This window comes from Myotis daubentonii, chromosome 9 (genome assembly GCF_963259705.1).
Source record: "Myotis daubentonii chromosome 9, mMyoDau2.1, whole genome shotgun sequence".
NCBI lineage: Eukaryota > Metazoa > Chordata > Mammalia > Chiroptera > Vespertilionidae > Myotis > Myotis daubentonii.
In genome coordinates this window covers 48,765,945-48,789,300 of record NC_081848.1, presented here as the reverse complement: position 1 = coordinate 48,789,300, position 23,356 = coordinate 48,765,945, and the positions used below count along the sequence as shown (strand labels likewise).

Here is a 23,356-nt window from a genome sequence, read left to right as displayed (position 1 = left end):
CCCTCCTCCCCCCAACCCCCACCTCTCTACCTAGTTAACACTCTAGATCTCAAAAATCACTTCCTCAGGGAAGTTTTCTCTGATGTCCAGACTAGACAAAAGTTCCCTTCTTACACATCCTCAAGTACTTTCTTCGATAGCACTTACCACAATTATAAATTGTATGGTTGTGTGATTATTTAAATGAAGCTCTATCAGCTGAGAAAATACTATAAATCATAAATTACTGCTGATTCTCAAACAGAGACACTAGACAAAATCCTCACCTGGGGGAGGCTCAAAGAAGGCCTCCTGCTCCTCCTCGATTGGCTCTGTGTCGTTGTGGGCGGTCCGTTTGTGCATGGCCAGCGTGGAGATCTGCTTATATGTCTTCCCACAGTGGTTACAGTTGTAAGGTTTGGAATGAGTGTGAACAACATGATGTTTATACAAACTAGAATATTCTGTAAACCTTTTATCACACCCAGGGACTGTACAAACATATGGCTTTTCCCCTAAGAAAGGCAAAAAAATAAAAAAATTAAAAAATCAACTTTTACACATGAAGCATAATCATTCCATACTTTGGGGGAAGGAGGAGGAAAGGGGGCTATAATGGCAAAAAGAAGTAGTTTCCAAATCCCTTTCTATCCTGTCATGAGCAACTCACAAGAAAAGACTCCCTAACAATGCTTTTGATTTGGTTAAAGGGTAGTCTGCACCCTGAGTGTCATCCTGTGTCTGAACACCACTTTCCCCTTAATTTCAAGGGATGAGAAAATTAAGGATGGAGATGTTTCCCCGTCCAACTCTAAGCTTTTTTGATAAAACTGTAATCTACCTATAATAGATATGATTAATGATATCACACTAATAATGATAATAAATACAATTATTATTATAACTAATGCAGTTTACTGTAAGAATTTTATAAACATCATAGACCAGCTGTCTCCTGCACGCCCCCTACTGGGGATTGAGCCCGAAACCTAGGCATGTGCCTTAACCGGAAATCAAACCATGATCTCCTGGTTCATAGATTGATGCTCAACCACTGAACCACGCCGGGGGGCAAAAATGAAATATATTAAAGCTATAAAAGGAATGCAAATTATGTGATCAAAATATAATTTTTCTTCCAACCTACAGCCACCTTTTTAGACCTCTTAGGGTTTTATAGGCAATTTTCCACTTTCTTAGAAAATACATTAACTTAATTATGCAGGGAAAATAATAGCAATAACATATAACAGACAATGCAAGCATAAGATATAACTGTATCAAAATATGACTCCAGTATACTGTTTGTTCTCTCGAGACTCACATGCAACTTAGTATTTTTTCCTTTCACAGAGAAATACACCCACAAGTAGACTTATTATAGTGGTTTTCAATTTGGATCATCAATTGTGAGTAAAAATTTTGCAAATCATTATACCAAATATACAGATGGTAAGAGTTCAGGTGTTGAGGGATACCTAGAGACCTATATATTCCTAAGCGACACCACTATACTCCCTTTCTAACCTGCTCTTCCCCATCTTAGCATCATTCAACTTTATCACAAGCTACAATGATAGGTTCTTCTTTATTCCTCATGACTATCTTGGTTACTAAGTCCTTAGCCGATACCTCTTAAATGTCTTTCATTTGTATCTCTCTCTACCTCACTTCAAATATTCTAAATGACCTTGATCAGTCTCTTTGCTTATGGTCTCATGTCCCTTTAATTTCTTTTTATATTACTGACTGAATGATTTCTTTTTCTAAGAAAGCAAATTTTCTTTATATTCTCTTAAAGCTTCCCCTCTGCCCATAGCAATATTCAAACTTGTTAATGACACTGTTCAAAAGAAAGGGATTGTTGTTGATCCCTGAAAATCTATCCAGAAATACCCAGGGGTTTTTGAGTGCAGCCTGAGAAACACTGACTTAAGCAACTGAAGCTCCAGTCTGTATAAATGTCTTTTAATTTTGAGTTATCACAATTTACTCTTAATATAAGTAATAAAAATATTTTAAATTTCTTGTAAAACTAATGCACATTCTGCTCTACTCTCCCATTCCATTCACCTTTCCATTCCCACCCACCAAAAATATGTCCACAACGTGGAGCATCAAAATTACAAACTTTTGTGCTACAAATGGGCCAAACTGACTCCTGAGGAGGAAGAGACTTTAAACAAAAAATGATCAGAGAAAATTAAGAAACATGATGAAAGGAAAAAGAATGCCACAATCAACAGTCTTCTAGAGGAGCAGTTCCAGCAGGTGAAATTTCTTGTATATGTCGTTCCAGACAGGTCAGTGTGGCCAAGCAGATGGTTATGTGCTAGAGGGCAAGGCCTAGAAAGGGAAATACATACTCTTCCCTCCTATCTTAGTTCATGTAATAAAGGTGTTTATTTTTTTTTAATTGATTTTTAGAGACAGAGGAAGGGAGAAGGAGAGATAGAAACATCAATGATGAAAGAGCACAATATGGATCAGCTGCCTCCTGCGTGCCCCTCACCTGGGATGAAGCCAGAAACCCAGACAATGTGCCCTGACTGGGAGTCGAACTGGTGACCTTTGGTGCATGGGACAGTGCCCAACCAATTGAGCCACACCGGCCAGGGAAAGATGTTTATTCTTTTTTTTTTTTTTTTAAATATATTTTATTGATTTTTCACAGAGAGGAAGGGAGAGAGATAGAAAGCCAGAAACATCGATGAGAGAGAAACATCGATCAGCTGCCTCAGCTGCCTCCTGCACATCTCCCACTGGGGATGTGCCCGCAACCCAGGTACATGCCCTTGACTGGAATCGAACCCGGGACCCCCCAGTCCGCAGGCCGATGCTCTATCCACTGAGCCAAACCGGTTTCGGCAAGATGTTTATTCTTAAAAGAAAAAGTTAGAAGACCAAAAAATCAGAGACTGTTACCTGTGTGTATCCTCACATGGTTTTTATAATTGGTTGCACTGGCAAATGCCCTTCCACATCCCGGTTCTGTGCAGTAATAAGGTCTTTCTCCTGTGTGTGTCCTAATATGCACTTTTCTGATATTTGATGTCGTAAAAGACCGACCACAGCCTTCAAAATGACATTTAAAGGGTCTTTCTCCTGAAAACGCACAAGGGAATAAAGTAAATGGTACAAAAATACATAAAAAATTATAATGCCTGATTCTTTAATTCTGCTTAGGGTAATGCTCAAGGTTCTAGAATTCTTGTATGTGAGCTTCCCTTTCAGATTGTTCCTTTCCACCCCCTGCACCCCCCTCCCCAAACAGCATCTTCTACTCCAAACTTAAATTTACATAGGAAAACCTGAACAGTATTCAAAACTCATCACTGATTACATGACTCCCCAAGATGGAATCATTTAGATGGGCATATTAAAAAATAAGCTGAGAAAAGCAAAGAAAGAAATGTCATAAACACACACACACACACACACACACACACACACAGTTAAAATAGGATTAAGAACAACGCTAGATTCATTTTAGAACAACTCTAGAATTCCCTACAAACCTCTCCACAACTTTATTTATTCTATAATACCTTGAAGAAAAATAATTTTTGGTTGTTTTAAAATCTAGTGTCTAGCACATAAGATGCCTCAAAAATCCTTGCTGAATATTTTATTATTCTCATTTGAATCTTATGGAAAAGTCTACTTTGCCAGCTATAATCCTTTTTTCATATAGGCTTTATACAACATCAAAACCCAAAGGGCCTTTAAACCGTCAATCAGAAAACAGCCTTTGCTTTTGATTCCCATGTGACCTTTTCTTAAATGAGCTCAAATAAAGCAAACAACTTCTGGGATTAAAAAGAAAATCTCTCTCTCTCTAAATGTGTGTGTGTGTGTGTGTGTGTGTGTGTGTGTGTGTGTGTGTGTGTAGATAGATGAATGAAGGGTTTGACTCCCAGCCAAGGGCATGTACCTCATTTGCAGGTTCGGATCCCTGGCCTCTCTGGGCAAGTGCCAGAGGCAACCAATCCATGTGTCTCTTTCAGGTGGATATTTCATCTCTCTCCCCCTCTCCTCCCTCCCTTCTACCCTCTCCAAAAATCAATGGGAAAAAAATATCCTCTAGTGAGAATTAAAAAAATAATAATTAATTAAAAACAAAAAGGAGCAGGAGCCTCGGCTGAGTTGCTCAATTGGTCGAGCGTCATCCCATGCACCAAAGGGTCATTGGTTTGATTCCTGGTCAGGGTGCATGCCAGGGTTTCAGGCTTGATCCCCGGTGTGGGACATGCAGGAGGCAGCCAATCAATGTTTCTGTCTTTCTCCCTTTCCCTCCCTCTCCCTAGAATCCATAAAAACATAAAAAATATTTAAAATAAGATAATAAAAAGGAGCAGGAATCCTTGATCCTTTCTTTAATGAGAGCTCTGTTCAATACATTAACCTAAGGTGAATAAAGAGTTTATCTTGGTTAAATCTCTTCTCCTCTCTGGATCAAAAAATGACCACTAATGTTTTCCCAGCTCAAATGTTTTAACTCTGTAGCACCTTTCTTTGTTTTCCCACTGAAATCACTTGTTTATAACAGAAGTCCCTGACACCCCCTACTCAATCTAACATTTTACCAATGAAAATACTCATAATTTAAAAACCACATGAATATGTGGTGTGCGAAATGAATACTACCAAAGGAATCACAATTCTGATGTTTAGACCAAATATTAATGGAACTAGTTTAATGGTTTTATGTAACTTTATATAAAAAGTTGGCATTATATAGCAAATCCAAATAGAATTTGCAGGAGCTTGGAAACACTTGCTTCTGGTACAATGGATAAAAGTAAGTGCATGAATGAACTAGAAGCACAGACCTACAGCTTTGTTCCTGAACATTATAAAGTAAAACCAATTTTAAATCATATTTGAACTAAAAGTTAAATTTTAATGACTGGAAGAATCCTCCAGAAAAATCTGATAAACTATTTCAGAATGCTTAGAGGTATTTGGGGACAAACTTACAATATATTTAGAACATCTGAAGTAAATCTCAAACAAAATTCTTATGCTATGTCACTTAGTCAACAGCTTATAATAGAATCTCTTATTAACAGTTTCTAAAATTCTTCCAGCTCTAATCCAAAGCAAATAATTACCTTTATAACACCAATTCTACACACAAGGAAGAGAGCAGAAGAGAGGGAAGAGAAGGGCAAAATGCTGTTTTAGAAAAAGAGAAGAAAATTTTAAGGGGAGGAGAGATGATCACAAGGAAACTGCAAGCCTTTCTTTCTGTGAGGCTGTTAGGGGCTCGAACACTTGTTTTTAGCAGTAGCTTGATGCATGAGAAGCAATACTAAGTTGAGAAACCACTGGGTGCCTTAGGTTCTGGTCTCAGTTGGTCTACGAAGTATGTGTGTAATCCTAGGTAAATAAGCCTGTTACTTAGACAATCCCTTTTAGATACTGAGAGTTGGTGGTCTAGGGCAGCGGTCGAGAACCTTTCAGACCTCCATAGACCACTGATTGGCAACTGCTGGTGTAGGGCCACTGTTAACCTTTATTTGGGATATGGACCCATTTGAGAATCTAACAAAGTTATGGGTCCTCATCCTGGAAAGAAGCACACCTGTGAAAATAGCAAATGGCATGGAATTTCAGTTCAAAAGAAACCTTGATGATGACTCCCTGAAACTCCTTCAGAGACTCCTTCCCCAACTCCCCTCTCTGCAGGCAAGGACTGCTTGACCAGCGGTCACTAACTTTTCGGACCTCACGGACCACCAGTTGGCGACTGCTGGCCTAGACAGATTTGTTCACACCAGTACTGTACCTGTATGAGTTCTGATATGTTTCTGTAGATCTCCTGAAGTTTTAAAGGATTTAGTACAATTATCTTCTGAACACCGATATGGCTTTTCTCCTGTATGAGTTCTGACATGACTTTTTAATCCATAACCTTTAAGAAAAATTTAAAAGAAATTTAATTACACAAGACCCCTCTAACCATGCCCGTTGAAATTAAGCTATTGAAAAATATAGTAAACACCAAGGCTATAATACTAGGCAAGCACAACAAAATAACTATTGAAAATGTACAAGAGGCCTGGCCAGCATGGCTCAGTGGTTGAGCGTGGACCTATGAACCAGGAGGTCACGGTTCGATTCCCAGTCAGGGCACATGCCCAGTTTGCGGGCTCAGTCCCCAGTGTGGGGGAATGCAGGAGATAGCCGATCAACGATTTTCTTTCATCACTGATGTTTCTCTCTCTCCCTCTCCCTTCCTCTCTGAAATCAATAAAAATAAAAAATAAAATGTACAAGAATATGACTGTCATGCTGGAAATTCAATAGTTTCATCTCTGTCTAGAAGAGGATGTGTCTTTTTAAAAAGTGTTCCCGTCTTATTAGATGCTCATAACTCATAACCCAAAAACCTGAAGTGGACTCAAGACATGGAATGAGGTACCCCTCCTGGCCCTGCTGGATCTGTCCCAGTTCCCCAGGGTTCCCCCTAAGGTCTGTCCTAATGTTCAATTCTGTGCCAGCTTTGATTTTTCCTGCTAAAATAAAGCAGGGTGAGGAGTGAAACACCAAACAAAGTAGGCAGAAATAAAATAGACCTAAGGAGAAAAATGGGAACAGAGAGAGAATAGATCAAGTAGGACAAGAGGTAGCTAAGGGACAGACTGAAAAATTGGTCATTGTGTGCATGCTAATTCAGACAAAAGCAAGGGGTCAGTTCCTGCCTCAGGCCTGCCTCTGCTTGACTCCTAAGTGAAGCAAATTCATGTTTTTACCTGTTGCAAATGCTTTCCCACAGCCAGGATGCTCACACTGATAAGGCCGGTCTCCCGTGTGTGACCTCTCATGAACCTGTCATTAAAACACAAAATGATTGTATTTCGTTTAGGCATTTCTCAGGTAGATGGTGTCAACACAGGCCTATTTTTTTTTTCACTGCTGAATTATTTTGTTATTTGTATATTACTTTAGAAAAACCACGTGCACACAAAAAGGTAACTTTTCTCAAAACTATAGTCCAGGAATTCTCAATATAGACCAAAATATTCTGTTAAGAAGTACTCATTTTAAATATAAGAAATAGGAAGAGTGGGGGTGTGAATTTTTCTAGAGCGCTCAAAGGTGTGTGTATGGAACATTGCATGATGAGAGCCAGGAGCAGAGTATAGGGAGAGGCTACCCCGTGGAAGGTTAAGATACAGAGGCTGCTGCTTGCCTCCACCTGAGGCAAGGCTTCACCACTGACTACTAGTGTGGCCACGACACTTGCCTGCTGTAGCCTTAAATGCTCTCTGTAAAGTGGGGACATAAACAGTATTGCCACAGGGTGCTGCTGTGACAAATGAATGATCATGACAGTGGCCAACATTTATTGAACTTCTACCACATGCCAGGCCATTCTTTTTGACACTTTACATGTATAGTTTTATTTAATTCTCATAACTACTCTATGGGAATATACTTTATCATCCAATTATATAGATAAGGAAAATAAGGTACTAAGAGGGTAGGTAACATGTTAAGGTTACACACTGCTAAGTAGTGACGATGGGCTCTGAGGTTGCTACTTCACACATGCTAAATGCACACTTCCTGCCACATTGTAAATTATTTAGTTATTGTGAGCTATTATTTTTGAGTCATGGTATATCGTGTTTAGCTGCAGTGAAAGTACTTGGCCTGTATATTTGGACGATAGGACAAACTAACAGCAATTTTTGCTAGATTTCAGCAAATCACTGTTAACAAAGTGATTATACACACTACTGATATGATTTTATAAATTTCACATTTGACAAAAATGTATTCAAATATATAGAGTTCTTACCATGTGCCAGTATGTAGACAGAGATGAAGTAAACATAGTCCAAGCCCACAAAAAGTTGACATTTTCTAAAATCTGCATAGGCTTTTGTGTGTCTTTGATTGAGTGTGAGTGTGAATGTATGTCTATAGTCCATGATGGCGAACCTATGACACACGTGTCAGAGGTGACATGAGAACTCATTTTTTTGGTTTATTTTTCTTTGTTAAATGGCATTTAAATATATAAAATAAATAGCAAAAATATAAATCTTTGTTTTACTATGGTTGCAAATATCAAAAAATTTCTATATGTGACACGGCACCAGAGTTAAGTTAGGGTTTTTCAAAATGCTGACACGCCGAGCTCAAAAGGTTTGCCATCACTGGTCTATACCTTGATAAATGAAGGAAAAAGCATTTGAATGCTACAAATTTATCATGTTGGCATTTAATGTCCTAGGTATTCTCATAACTAGACCCAGCATTTCTTCATATATACCTTAAGATGATGAGCTGTTGTATATAATTTTCCACATCCATCATATTCACATCGAAACGCCTTCTCTCCACTCTGTTGAGATTTCGCAGTTACTCTTGCTGCATGTCCTTGTAAGACAATCTAGATGAAACAAAAAGTATTACTTAAATTGTTTACACAGAGATAAAATAGATGAAATTACTGTTGTCATTGTACGAAGATTTTATCATGCTGAGCCAGTTAGGCTAATTCCATTCCATGGCTGAAGTCAGTGACTCTGGAAGAAGTCGAAAAGAGATCCATGAGGAGGAGGAGCTCGAGCTCACAGATCTTCAGTAGTCCTCCCTTATCCACAGGGATACATTACAAGGCTCTCAGTGGATACCTGAAACCACAGATTGGATGGGACCCTGTATGCACTATGTTTTCTTCTATATCTACATACTTATGATAAAGTTTAATTTATAAAATAGGCACAGTAAGAGATGAACAATAATAATTAATATAACATGTATAATATACTATAATGAAGTTATGTGAATGTGGTCTCTCTAAATATCTTATTGTGCTGTAATCATCCTTCTTACTATGATGATGTTATGAGATGATGAAGTACCTTATTAAGTTGAGAACTTTCAACTTTCACTTAAAGGAAGCACTTTATGGCTTTTCTTTGTCATATCTAAATTGCCAGTATCACTGCTTTTGTGCTTTGGGGCCATTATTAAGTAAAATATGATTAAGTGCATGAACAAAAGTACTATAATACAATGACAGTCTATTTGATAATTGAGACAGCTACTAAGTGACTAACAGGCAGGTAGTGCATACAGCAAGGATACACCGGACTAAAAAATAATTCACATCCTACGCAGAGAAGTGTGAGATTTCATCATGCTACTCAGAATGACACACAATTTAAAACTTATGACTGTTCAAATTTTCCATTTAACATTTCTAAGCTGCAGTTGATTGTGGGTAACTGAAACCGCTAGTAAGGCGGGGACTGCTGTGTTGCCACTCTAGAAAAAAAAACCCAAGTATCATCTCCATTGTATGCAGGTATTCCTTAACATACTCAAGGGATATATCTGTATCTATATTTATATATATTTTAGGAGGGGGGAAAGAGAGAGAAATATCGATGTAAGAGGGACACATACATCAATTGGTTGCCTCCTGCACGCACCCCACCCAAGCCAGGGATCAAACCTGCAACTGAGGTACATACCCTTGACCAGGAATCTAACCCACAATCCTTTAGTCCACTGGGCAACACTCTAACCACTGAGAAAACTGGCCAGGGCAAGTTCCCTATTTTTGCTTTCATGCATAAAAGGGCACAATAATGCTGAGAATGAAATTCTTATATAAAAAAGTAGCTTTACATACCTGCATTTTTTTCTCTTGCTCATTTTCTCCAATCATTCCAGTACCTGTTATACTTTCACTTCCATCAATGGATACCTATAGGAATAAAATAAAGCTTTAAAAAGTGTTACATTTTGATAATTATTTAGACGGTGATAAGTTCATGAAGGTTCGTTATTGCTTATTTCTGTGTGTGAAAATTTTCACAATAAAAACTGGGAAAGTAACCTTTTAAACTATATGAAAAATGATATAAAACTTAATTGAGACGTTCCTTCACCTTTTCCAAAGTTCTAATTTCTACTTCTTAATTCATAAGTTTTACTTACACTTTATTATTTCTCTTATGGCACTCACTCATCCTCGAATATAACTTCTATTAGTTACCCGTCACCCACTTATTTTCTATAAGCTCTTATCCCGTCCCTTATTTTTCTTCCAATATTTCTTTCTACACACTTCTGTTAAGATGCTGATCTTCTCCTTGATGCTGTCTGATTCTGACTCTGAATTGCCAGTTTCTTATCGGATACAGTATACTTTTTTGTTCTCTTTTCTTTTAATGAAAAATAAAGAAGGTTGTTCTTGATACTGTAAAATGATGTACCTTTGCTGCATACTGTTCCAAAGCACTGATGGTTTCAGGATCAATTGTGGCATCCCCAGTATGCAGACCTGCCACGGTACCATCAGCCTGAATTGCTAGGATGGTATCAGACTGTGGGACTTGCACTGCATGGTGGATGTAAGCCGTGGTGCCATCTTCCAGCTGAACTGCCTGTAATGCGCTCTGGTCATAACTATCTGAGGGAATGGAAGAGAATGGCATTAAACTAAAGGTAGTCTGATGAACAGTTACATATTTAAAAGAAGAAGGGAATGAAGTTTTACTGAGTAGTCACACTGAACCCTGACTCATGTGCTTTACATGTGCTATTTCAGTCAATCCTCACGATTCTGTGAGGCAGGTATATTTATCACCCACACTGTACAAATGGGAAGTTGAGGTTTTGGGAAGTAAAGTCACTTTCCGTAGGAACCAGGAAATAAATAAAATTAATTAATAGCCAAAATCAGTATGTCAAAAAACAAGGATCTGGATTCATGTCAATGTGACTCCAAAGGCCATGGTTTCCCCCCCTTAAATAATCATACAAAGCTGTATACAGCATTATGAAATAGTAAATCTGTCCAACTAAAATGAACCCATGATTAACTCCCACTGCTAAAGAAAAAAAAATATTTTTGGTTAAGTAATTTGTTCAAAGTCACACAGCTAAAGAATAGCTGACCAAGATTTGAACCCAGTTATCTTGCTGCAGAGCTGTGCTCATTATACCTATGAATTCCACCTCAAAGCCCTGGTCCTCACCACATGAAGTTAATAAACATTAGTATTTTGCTCTATTTGTTTCAGATATTTTAATTTAGTTTTAACACAATAGGCAAAGAAGTTCTATTTAAGAGAGAAAAAAGTCAACAATTTAACTTTAAAATATTTTATATATATACTAGAGGCCCAGTGCATGACATACATGCCCGACTTGTGCCCTCTCACAGTCTAGGACTTCTCGGGGGATGTCCACTTGCCAGCTGGCAATCAGACATCCCCGAGGGGTCCTTAATGCTGCTGTGGAGGCGAGAGAGGCTACCACCACTGCCACTGCACTCGCCAGCCGTGAACCCAGCTTGTGGCTGAGCAGTGCTCCCCCTGTGGGAGCAAACTGACCACCATGGGGCAGCTCCTGCATTGAGCGTCTGCCTCCGCGTGGTCAGTGCATGTTATAGTGATTGGTGGTTCAGCCATTAGGTTGATTTGCATATTACCCTTTTATTATATAGGATTTTTAATCTTCAAAAATATCAAAAGATATTTTTCCATTGCTTTTTAGAGAGAGTGAGAGGAATGGAGGGGGAAGGGGAAAGGGGGAGGGAGGGAGGGAGGGAGGGAGGGAGGGAGGGAGAGAGAGAGAGAGAGAGAGAGAGAGAGAGAGAGAGAGAGAGAGAAACATCCATGTGAAAGAGTCACATCAATTGGTTGCCTCCCGCACACAACCCGACCAGGGCGGGGATCAAACCTGCAACTGAGGTATGTGCCCTTGACTGGGAATCGAACCCATGACCCTTCAGTGTTTGGGCCAATGCTCTAACCACTGAGAAAGACCAGTCAGGGCTAATTTCATATTTTAAAAGTGGCCTCTATTTGAAGTCCTTCAGGAAACAGGGGTTTGCTATTCTGAATTGTTATAGGACAGCTCAAATCATCAGAAATTTTTCCTTACATTGTGCCAAAATCTGCCCTCTTGTATTTGAGAACAAGTATAATTCTTCTTTTACATGACACCACTTCAGTAACTAAAGGCAGGTCTTATTTTTCCCACGTCCCCATTTCTTCCTTACTTTATTCACATTTCCAAAACTATTTTACCTTTGGAGGTATGGTGAATAAAGGCTGTAGTTCCATCTTCTAACTGCACGGCTTGACCATCCTCTAGACGTAAACTGTCCCCTGCTCGAGAACAATGCTTACATTTAGATCCCATGTTTTCTGATCATTCAACAACAGAGTAAAATAAGTAAAATAAATCATTGAACACATTATAAAAACTACCCTTGCTCTATGGGTCCTTGAACATTTAAGTAATTTCAGTAAAGCTACTCTGAATAAGTGCTTAATGGTAAAAAGATATTAAGATATTCCTACTTATATTAGGAATATGTACCAGGGGATTAGAAGAGTTGAAAGAAGAAAAAGAAAAAAGGGAAAAAAATCAGAGACATGTAGGACTTAGCTAAATAGCTAAAATAATAGAAATATTAGGACTGTTGCACACTTATCTCCAGAGTGCAGTCCAGTAAGTTCTTTTCTATTATTTTGAGACAAAGTCTCAATTAAGTTAAAATGGTCTTTATAAGCTCCATGTGACATCTACTGATCTTCCCTTTCAGAGGAGGACTAGAGATCAGGACTGAGTTTAAGTAGTAAGAGGAGCTTGAGGTATCAAATACTGCAGTATGAAAAACAGGAAGGTAAGTAGCATCAAATACTTACTACTTTTAGGTATGGGTACATGTTGAACATAGGCAGCGGAACCGTCTTCCAACTGAATGACCTGGCCATCTATGAGTTTTCCATCTGGAACAAAAAAACATTTAAGCCAATAAATTGGCACAAACAAAATTTTAAATTTTATACAATTTCAAAATGATTATCAACTATAAAAACATACACTACTTAAGATCATGTTCATCTTGATTCTTCCCTCAATGTTCTGAGGCAATTCAATAACACATCCAGTGATCCTACAGAAAGCAGAAAATCCTCCCTCAGCCATCCTTCCTCCCCTCCAATTTTCAATTAGACAAGTTCAAGAGGAAGAGTGGCTCATTATAGCAGGCTACATGAGTATAACCTCTATATGCCTTTCAGAGCCACCTAGGAACAGTACTCTGACTAGGGGGAAGCTGGAGCTGGGAAGAATAGACAATATGTCCGTGTATGTGAGGCCAGCTGTCATTCTCATCCCTGAATATATTTCTTAAAAATATTAGCTGAACCGGTTTGGCTCAGTGGATAGAGCATCGGCCTGCAGACTCAAGGGTCCCGGGTTCGATTCCAGTTGGGGGCATGTGCCTTGGTTGTGGGCACATCCTCACTGGGGGGCGTGCAGGAGGCAGCTGGTCGATGTTTCTCTCTCATCGATGTTTCTAGTTCTCTATCCCTCTCCCTTCTTCTCTGTGGAAAAGCAATAAAAATAAATAAATAAATAAATAAATAAATAAATAAATAAATAAATAATTTGAATTTAAAAAGCAAGAAAGGTCTTACTAGAATTAGGTTGGGGACACTCCTTCCTGCCTCACTAATTTTGATTCTCCACAGTATCTTCTGAATATCTCAAAGGGTGCCCCCAAATTAAAACAATAGTTAAGTTAAACTGAGCTCAGTCAGTGTGGCTTAGTTGGTTGAGTGTCCTCCCATGCACAAAAGAGGTCACTGGTTCGATTTAAGGTTGGGGTATATGCTCAGGTTGCGTGCTCAGTCCCCAGTGGAGGGCATGCAGGAGGTAGCCAATCAATGTTTCTCTCTCTAAAAATCCATAAAAACATATTTATTTAAAAAAATAAGTTAAACTGCCAAAACCGGTTTGGCTCAGTGGATAGAGCGTCGGCCTGTGGACTGAAAGGTCCCAGGTTCGATTCCGGTCAAGGGCATGTACCTGGGTTGTGGGCACATCCCCAGTAGGAGATGTGCAGGAGGCAGCTCATCGATGTTTCTCTCGTCGATGTTTCTAACTCTCTATCTCCCTTCCTCTCTGTAAAAAATCAATAAAATATATTTAAAAAAAAAATAAGTTAAACTGAGACTGCTGAAAATCACCATATGCAATACAGCATCTTTAGGAGGAATTAGGAAGGGGTATAGTTGCTAAGTTAAGATCATGTATAGTTGCTAAGTGCTCAACTCTGAGGTTATTATACATTGCTGGTATTAACCAATGGGTTATATATGAGGCACATACCTTTAGAATTGTGTTGTATATAAGCGGTAGAACCATCTGCAAGTGTTACTGCTTGTAAGCTTACACCTTCCATATTTTCTAAATTATCAGCATCTATCATAAAAAGAGTTATTTTCTTTAGATAACATCATATGTATATGCTATTTAAATTATTTTTTAAAAATGAAAATTAGGCAAAAGGCAGACTGATTAATTTAGACTCAAATGGGACTTTTTCTAGTACTTACAAAAACGTTTCCCTGCCCTGCCATACCCAGCATCCACATGAAGATAAAAATGCCATCCAAAGGCTTAGCTTTGGGTTGTCTTTAGATAAACAAGAAGAGGGAAGTAAACACAGTGTTGTGATTTTTAAATTTTCCCTTAAGATAAATGGTATTTCCAAGCCCACACGATCCCTTCAAACAAGACTGCTCACCTGCCACAGTTACTGCCTCTGTCAGGCACAGGGTAACATGCTGAGCCTCCATTCCTCCTCCAGGAAACTCTGTCATTCCCTGAGAATCTCGATTTATTTGGGCTAACAACATTTTTTACCTTGAAGAAAAATATAGACACTTGAGAACAAAGAACAATGCATAGGAAATAAAAGCTAAAAAGAATATTTATGAATCTTAAAAAAATGCTAAGAAGTAAACAATGTTTGAAATAAGCTGAAATTTCACTGAATATGCAGGGTAAGAGTATGAACCCAAAGTCCAAGGCATGCTTTTCATAATTCACCAGTGAATTATTGAACACACTGACAAGTCTTGCCTATCAGTTTTGGGCCATGTCTAAAATTCCCATAATTAGAGTTCTTTGGGTTTAACATGATTGAAGATTCCCACTTATAATCCACTAGCAATCTGTTGACTCAGTCTTCAGAAATCTATCCGGAATCTGGCCACTTCTCACAATTTTCACCATTACTTCCCTGATCCAAGCCACTCCCATCCCTCACCAACATTACTGCAAAAACATCCTATCTCCCTGCTCCTGCTGTGACCTCCCCACAATCTCCTCTCAATACAGCAGGCTCAAAACCTTCTGATGACTTCTCAAAGTAAAGCCAAAGTCCTTATACTAGCCTATAAGGCCAATGATCTTGCCCCTCAATTCCTGCTGCTCTTCATCTCATTCCTTCTATTTCAGCCACACTGATGTCCTTGCTTTTCTTCAAACATACTTGGTGTTCTGCTGCCTCAGGACATTTACATTTGATGTTCCTTCTGCCTCAAACATTCTTTCCAGCATTTTCATTATTATTCCCTCTTCTTCAAGTCTTTGTTCAATGCCACTCCAATGAGAGCTTCCTTGTTCATTTCATTTCAAACTGCACCTCCCACCCCATGACATCCCTATCCCTCTGCCCTCCTTCATATTTCTGCATAGTATTACTGACATATTACATGCACTTACTTTTTATTTTGTTTGTCTATTTCCCCCTTCACTAGGACAGATAGGGATTTTTATCTGTTTGATCACTGCTGACTTAAGTACCTAATAAATAGTTGGCACTTAGAAGATATACAATAGGTGCAGAATAAATAGATGAATGAATGGCTCTTGTACCAATCACCACCATAACCCCCTTCCTTCCTTCTCCTATCTCTAGGTTCCTTTACCTATGTGGACTCTGAGTGGTCTCAAACAGGAGTTGGGATAATTTAGCTGCCTTGGGCCAGGGAACTGGACAAGGGTATCTCTTGAGGACCTTTACAGATCTAAAGATCTGATATTCAATGTCAATATTTAAAAGCACAATATGGCCTGGCCGATGTAACTCAGTGGTTGAGCATTGATCTGTGAACCACGCTCTCTCCTGTTGTTTCTTCTACCTTAAGTCCTTCCTTTGTTTCACTGTCCTCAGTTTTAATAAATGTACTCTCAAAATAAAAGTCTAAGTTTTTATCATAACGTAAGCATTTGTCCTTTTCTTTCATTTACAAATCTCCAAATAACTCTAATATATAGCATCAATAGGTAGCTCACATATCTGAAATAAATAAAAGTTCTCTGTTGTCTGAAAGCTGGTCAACTATTAAATTTCTCCAGAAAGGCTTTAGTATCTATAGTTTTGATCCTAATGGAAAAAAAAATCTATACCAACTGAAAGATGAAGAAACAACTATTTCCTGGACACAAATTGCTGGCAAATACAAACTTCTATAAAATACACGTGTTCTTATCATTCTGCAATAACTCTTTGAAGCTCCCAAGGTACATGATCTCATTCCTAGCTCAGGGTATCTTATATACCTCAATTCCCCTTCCTCTCTCTGAACCACAATCATGTGGGGGTTTCTGACTCTTTCATATTTGGGGGGGGTATGTATTAAATTTGGTTATTTTTCTCTTGCTAATCTGTATCATGTCTGTTTGATTCGACCAGCCCGAAGAACTTTGAGGATAGAGGAAAGTTTGTTATTTCCCCGTAACTAAGAATTCATGTGTGTTGTTTTTTTTTAAATATATAAATATCTACATTTAAAAATACAAGTGGTTACCTCCCAGAAATGGGACTAGGAGACTGAAGGTGAGTGGGGAAAGGACTCACTATTTACTGTATATCTTCTGTAAGTTAAAAAAAAAATTTCAGGGAGAACCAAGATGGCGGCATAGGTTAACGCCGGAGTTTGCTGCTTTGAACAACTACTTCAAAAGTGAAACCAAAAAACGGAAGGGACATCACCCAGAACCACAGGGGCGCTGGCTGAGTGGAAGTCCTACAACTAGGAGGAAAGAGAAACGCATACGGACACTCAGAGGAGGCGCAGTGCTGAAGTCAAATTCTGAGGTGCGGAGTGCGCGGAGCGGGCTGGCGGCGGAGGGCGCGGTTGTTGTTTTCAATCGGGAAGGAGTCGCAGACTCTGAGCTCCAGATCCGGGCGAGTCTTTAGGGACCCAGACTCAAACGAGAGAAGCGGGACTGTCTGGTTTCGGTCAGAGCGAGTGCAGCTTTCTCTCCGAGCTTTGCAGCGGGTGCTGGGACTCAGAGAGGCAGAGCCCCTGGGGACAGGACTGAGAGCCGCCATAACTGCTCTCTCCGGCCCACCCTGTTGATCCTGTTCGACCCGCCCTGCCCAAGCCCGGCACAGAGGCATTTGCCGGATAGCCTCAGGCAAAGGCTAGATTAGCACCTCCCTAGAGGACAGAAGTTCTCTCACTGCTGACACAGCTGAATCTCATAGCCACTTGGCCTGGAGGTCAAACCCTCCCTGGAATTAGCTACAGCAATCAAGATTTATCTATAAGACTGCGAACAAAGACCACTAGGGGGTGCACCAAGGAAGCATAACAAAATGCGGAGACAAAGAAACAGGACAAAATTGTCAATGGAAGAAATAGAGTTCAGAACCACACTTTTAAGGTCTCTCAAGAACTGTTTAGAAGCTGCCGATAAACTTAATGAGCTCTACACGAAAACTAATAAGACCCTCGATCTTATATTGGGGAACCAACTAGAAATTAAGCACACACGGACTGAAATAACGAATATTATACAGACGCCCGACAGCAGACCAGAGGAGCGCAAGAATCAAGTCAATGATTTGAAATGCGAGGAAGCAAAAAACATCCAACCGGAAAAGCAAAATGAAAAAAGAATCCAAAAATGCGAGGATAGTGTAAGGAGCCTCTGGGACAGCTTCAAGCGTACCAACATCAGAATTATAGGGGTGCCAGAAGATGAGAGAGAGCAAGATATTGAAAACCTATTTGAAGAAATAATGACAGAAAACTTCCCCCACCTGGTGAAAGAAATGGACTTACAGGTCCAAGAAGCGCGGAGAACCCCAAACAAAAGGAATCCAAAGAGGACCACACCAAGACACATCATAATTAAAATGCCAAGAGCAAAAGATAAAGAGAGAATCTTAAAAACAGCAAGAGAAAGAAACTCAGTTACCTACAAGGGAATACCCATACGACTGTCAGCTGATTTCTCAACAGAAACTTTGCAGGCCAGAAGGGAGTGGCAAGAAATATTCAAAGTGATGAATACCAAGAACCTACAACCAAGATTACTTTATCCAGCAAAGCTATCATTCAGAATTGAAGGTCAGATAAAGAGCTTCACAGATAAGGAAAAGCTAAAGGAGTTCATCACCACCAAACCAGGATTATATGAAATGCTGAAAGGTATCCTTTAAGAAGAGGAAGAGGAAGAAGAAGGTAAAGATACAAATTATGAACAACAAATATGCATCTATCAACAAGTGAATCTAAGAATCAAGTGAATAAATAATCTGATGAACAGAATAAACTGTTGATTATAATAGAATCAGGGACATAGAAAGGGAATGGACTGACTATTCTTGGGGGGGAAAGGGGTGTGGGAGATGTGGGAAGAGACTGGACAAAAATCGTGCACCTATGGATGAGGACAGTGGGTGGGGAGTGAGGGCGGAGGGTGGGGCGGGAACTGGGAGGAGGGGAGTTATGGGGGGGGAAAAAAAGGAACAAATGTAATAATCTGAACAATAAAGATTTAATTAAAAAAAAAAATTTCACCATGATAATGTCTATGATTTTAAAAACTAAAAGTAGTTATTATAAACAAAAAGAAGCATTAATAGAGAAAGCAACACCTAGCTTTGCCTCAGGGATACAAAGACTAGGACATATACGTTTGGGCATAAAAACTTAAATAAGCATTTCCTAGGGGTAGAAGAGTATAAAGGGCAGTCCAAACACAGGGAACAGCCTTAATTGTCACTAGCCCCTCACTACCTGATCCATTCTGCCCGTTAGACTATACCTTCTAAGTATGTGCTGTGTCCTCTGAGTCTCTGGAATTTTGACTCCTAAGATTATATGTTCAATAAATATCTAATGGGTTTAACATATCTCATGTTGCAGAGTGCTTTAAAATTGTCCTCTATTAACTTGATGGGATTAAAAATTAGGTCTTTTTTTATTCCAATACTCTTTTCATTGCGTCTCACTTTTCACAATATGCCACTGTATTATGTGAATATAGCATGTATAAAGTTTCATTCATTTTAATGATTCCAATTTCTTGTGACCATTACTTCATATTTTATAAATCTCTGTGTTTATAATACTAGGCCAAATGCTTTCATTATTATTTAACTTAAAAATGTGTACAAATAGCACATTAACATACATGCTATGGCATATTAAGTATAGTACTCAAAATACCATATCATTCTAGGAAATACAGATTGTATTTTAAAAGTTAAAGAGGTGGGTACCTGGTAGGTTGATAGACTGGGCTTTCTTCAAGTCACAGCTCTGCTGTGTAATAGCTGGACAAGTCACTCTCACCTCAGTTGACTCACTTGCAAAATAGGGATAACTCCAGTACTTGACTTAAGTTTATAGGGAAGGTAATACATTTATGTACATTTGTAAACCACTCAATAAATTATTCAATTTAGTGCCTAGTCAAAGTTAAGTGCTGAGTAAAGTGGTATTTTAAGTACAACAAACATAGTTTGGAGTTAAGTGCCCATGTCTACACATTAATGACAAATTATTTCCACAGGGTGCAGAGTTCCCACTATACCAGTTTTAAAATGGGATTAGATCCATGGAAAAGTATGGAGAAAAGTTTATTATTGTTTTCAAAATTTTCTTTTCTATGAGGGCAATTTCTCAGTCTAAATCCATCTTAAAAAACAAAATAACTTTGGTTGACAGTATAAGAAAGTTTGTTATTTTTAAAAAATTTTATTGATTTGAGAAAGAAGAAAAGAGAAAGCGAGTGAGAGAAACACATTGACTTGTTCCATTTATTTATGCATTTACTGGTTGATTCTTGTATGTGCTTTGATTGGGGATTGAACCCACAACCTTAACGTATGGGGAAGAAGCTCTAACCAACTGAGCTACCCAGGCAGGACCACATAAAGTTTAAAATACTGTCTCACAAATTAAGCATAAAAAGGAGCAATGACACATGCAACCCGAATCTTAAAAAATCACTGTCCTAAAATAAAGCAAGGAGCAAAAAGACTCAGAACTAAGTGAAACCTCAGGTTAAAACAAAAAAAGCAAAAATTAGATTAAAAATGTCAAAACTGAGTAATGATGAAAACCTCAGGACTCAGAAAATTCTCCTCACATAATCATAAACTGCATGTACATTATAAATAATTATAGTAGAGGTACAGCTTAAGTAATAGTTGAGGTACAATTCCCCAAGCCAGGTAGGTCATCTTTCTATGAGGAGCACAATGAATCCTCACTTCACAGCAATATCTCCACTTGCAGCCAAGGGCTATGAACATTTTGCAAATCTTGTATCTGGTAAGGGACTTTTATATAAAGACCTCTTACAACTCAGTAATAGACAAGCAATCCAATTTTAAAAAAGGAGAAAGGACCAAACTCAACATTTCTCCAAAGATATACAAATGGCCGAAACCGGTTTGGCTCAGTGGATAGAGCCTCGGCCTGCGGACTGAAAGATCCCAGGTTCGATTCCAGTCAAGGGCATGTACCTGGGTTGCGGGCACATCCCCAGTGGGAGATGTGCAGGAGGCAGCTGATTGATGTTTCTCTCTCATCGATGTTTCTAACTCTCTATCTCTCTCCCTTCCTCTCTGTAAAAAATCAATAATAAAAAAAGATATATAAATGGCCAATAAACACATGAAAAAAATGCTCAATACCATAAGCCATTGGGAAATGCAAATCAAAATCCCTAAGAGATACCACTTCATTCCCACTAAAATGGCTACTTATCAGAGAGACTGATAATAATAACAAGTATTGGCAAGGATATGAAGAAATGGGAACTCTCATACTTCAGAAAACAATTTGACAGTTTCTCAAAAGGTTAAATATACTGGTAGCTACCAACTATATGATCAAGAAATTCTACTTCTAGGTATATGTGCATGTATATATAATCTCCAAGAAAAATGAAAATATGTCCACACAAAAACTTGTACAGAATATTCATAGCAACATTACATATAACAGACAAATGGTGGAAACAATCTATATAGCCATCAACAGATGATGGGTAAATAGAACATGCTATGTCCATACATGAAAGAAATGAAGCATCAATAATGCTGTAACATGAAGGAAACTTGCAGATACTATTCTAAGATAAAGTCAATCAAAAAGGCTCACATACTGGAGATTAATATGAAATGTTCAAAATAGACAAATCTGTAGATGAGCGGTTGGGGAAGGGGCGGGTGGGAGGATTAAAGGGAACCGGGAGTAACTTAATGGGTAGTTTCTTTTTGGAGAGAACATGTTATAAAATTGATGGTGGTGATGGGTTGGCATAACTCTCAATATACCAAACCAACGTAATTACACTTTAAATGGGTGAATTGTAAGGTATGTGAATTATATAAAACTATTCTATAAAAATTATATTAAAAGCTATTATATAAAAAAATTATATAAAGCTATTTTTAAAAAGTGGGAGAGGCTAGGTAATTTCCAACATACGCCTGAATTAGTTGCAAATCTGATCATCTCATCAGGGTTTGGATGATCATCTTATCATCTAAACACTTAATGAAATACTAAGTATTGCACAGATTTTTGTCAACTACAGCCAAACCACTTATCTTTTAGTAAGATGCAGGACAAAGCTCACCACAATCTCCAACCTACAATTTTCCACCACATCCCACAATGATTATACCAGCTGATTAGACACTTCCAAAGCAAAGGCTTAAATTCATTTTAAATATATAATGGGTTTAGCAATGGTATTCTTTTCCCCTATTTTTTTTTTGTTTTGTTGTTGTTGTTGCTTAACTTCGTTAATTCCGAGGGGGTGGGTTGGGGGAAGAACGTTTAAAATACTGTAAGAGGAGGGAATAAATTGGTTCACGTTCCACAATAACATGTTACAAAGCAACAAGGACTCGTTCACTCTTTGGCCAAAACCGACAAAAAGGAGGAATGGTAAAATTGACAATTTCTAATATTCGGTGCGAGGCCTCAGTGACCCAAATATCTTTTTTATTTAACTGAGAAAAACAATCAATCTGCCCACGATCTAGGTGGGAGGAAATTCTAGGTGCGACGTTCAGGCGGGGTCCGAGCGGGCCCACGGCCGGTCCCGCCGCCGGCCCCACAGCTGGGGCCCGGTGCGGCCCGCGGCCCGCCGTCCCAGCTGGCGGAGCCTCGCCGCGGGAGCGCCTGGGGACCCGCTCCGCGTGGAGCTCCGGCCGAAAGGCGCCGCCAGGCTCCAGAGGTCTCCACCCTCCCGTCCCTCTCCGCGGCGGTCCCCCGAGGGGAACAGGCGGGGCGCGGCGCGCAAAGACAACGGGGGGGAGGGGTGGCGTCCTCGGCGAGAAAAGGTCCGCCGCCTGAGAGTGGCGGCCGCGGGTTATTAATAAACTCCGCTTCTGCCCGGGCGCCGGTGCCGCGGCCGGCCGTGAAATCAGAAGGGCCTTCGGCAGAGGCTGAGCAGCCGGAGTCAGGCCCGGGGCCCGAGCGGGCCCGCGCCACTGCGCTAAGGGCGGCGGCCGGGCGGAGAATAATGCACACTGGGTAAAAACACATTTATATACGAACCTCCGAGAAAATTTTCCAACAATTCCTTCGTCCGACCACCATGCACCAGGACAGGAAACAGCCGCCCGGCCCCCAAACCCGGCAACACGCATACCCAGTCTGAAGCCCGCCCCCAGCTTCCATTGGGCTGACACTGCGTCACTCGTGAGGCAGCTCCTGCTTGCCATTGGCTCAAATTTAGGCGACGCGAGAGACCAGCTTATCCCCGCCCCATTTTGGTGACGTCAGGCCGTCAGAGCAGTGCCGGAGTGGCTTGCCTGAAATGCGGAATCGAAGTTCCTGTGTCTGAGTGGTTAGCAGAACCGCTCATCCCAGATCGGCACCGCCTCGCTGGCAAGTGAATTATGCAGATTCCGGGGCCCCAGCGGGAGGCGCCATTTTGTAGCGAGGGAGGGAGGCTGGTCCTTGTGACTAGCCGGGAGGGAGAAGGGGTGACTGACGCCATGTTCCCCACAGGGGCTGGCCGGTGATCTGGGCTCTCCCGGTGGGCTTACTGGAGCACGTTCTGGGGACGGGTTGCGCTTTGCCTAGCGATTGCCGAGCATCGCCCGGTTGGGAGGGAAGGGGTTGGGAGGGATAGGACAGGATGGGATGGATGCCTAGCAGCTCCCTGGGGGCTCTCGGTGTCAGCTGAGGCCTTTGGGCCTGGATGAGGGCTTTGCTTTCTGAGAGCTGCCGTATGCCAGTCTGCGACTGCCAACCCTCTCCGCGCCTGTCCA

General features: G+C 40.0%; 1 protein-coding gene across 4 annotated transcripts in view; it reads right to left on the bottom strand.

Annotated features, from left to right (window-relative positions):
• The window catches only part of ZNF143 (zinc finger protein 143), a 35,187-nt gene extending 12,421 nt beyond the window's left edge, over nucleotides 1–22,766 (bottom strand). Inside the window, exons 1-12 of one of the 4 annotated variants that reach the window (XM_059708856.1) lie at nucleotides 22,638–22,766; nucleotides 14,558–14,676; nucleotides 14,140–14,232; nucleotides 12,669–12,752; nucleotides 12,045–12,128; nucleotides 10,224–10,420; nucleotides 9,638–9,712; nucleotides 8,267–8,386; nucleotides 6,738–6,813; nucleotides 5,771–5,896; nucleotides 2,905–3,084; nucleotides 267–494 (exon numbers count right to left, since the gene is read on the bottom strand). In XM_059708856.1, the coding sequence (XP_059564839.1) occupies nucleotides 267–494; nucleotides 2,905–3,084; nucleotides 5,771–5,896; nucleotides 6,738–6,813; nucleotides 8,267–8,386; nucleotides 9,638–9,712; nucleotides 10,224–10,420; nucleotides 12,045–12,128; nucleotides 12,669–12,752; nucleotides 14,140–14,232; nucleotides 14,558–14,669 (1,375 nt within the window). In that variant the 5' untranslated portion in view covers nucleotides 14,670–14,676; nucleotides 22,638–22,766. Of the gene's footprint in view, nucleotides 1–266; nucleotides 495–2,904; nucleotides 3,085–5,770; nucleotides 5,897–6,737; nucleotides 6,814–8,266; nucleotides 8,387–9,637; nucleotides 9,713–10,223; nucleotides 10,421–12,044; nucleotides 12,129–12,668; nucleotides 12,753–14,139; nucleotides 14,233–14,557; nucleotides 14,677–19,336; nucleotides 20,527–22,637 lie in introns of those variants that run through there. The other 3 variants (XM_059708859.1, XM_059708857.1, XM_059708860.1) reach the window with 3 other exon arrangements.
• Between the last annotated feature and the right edge of the window lie 590 nt (nucleotides 22,767–23,356).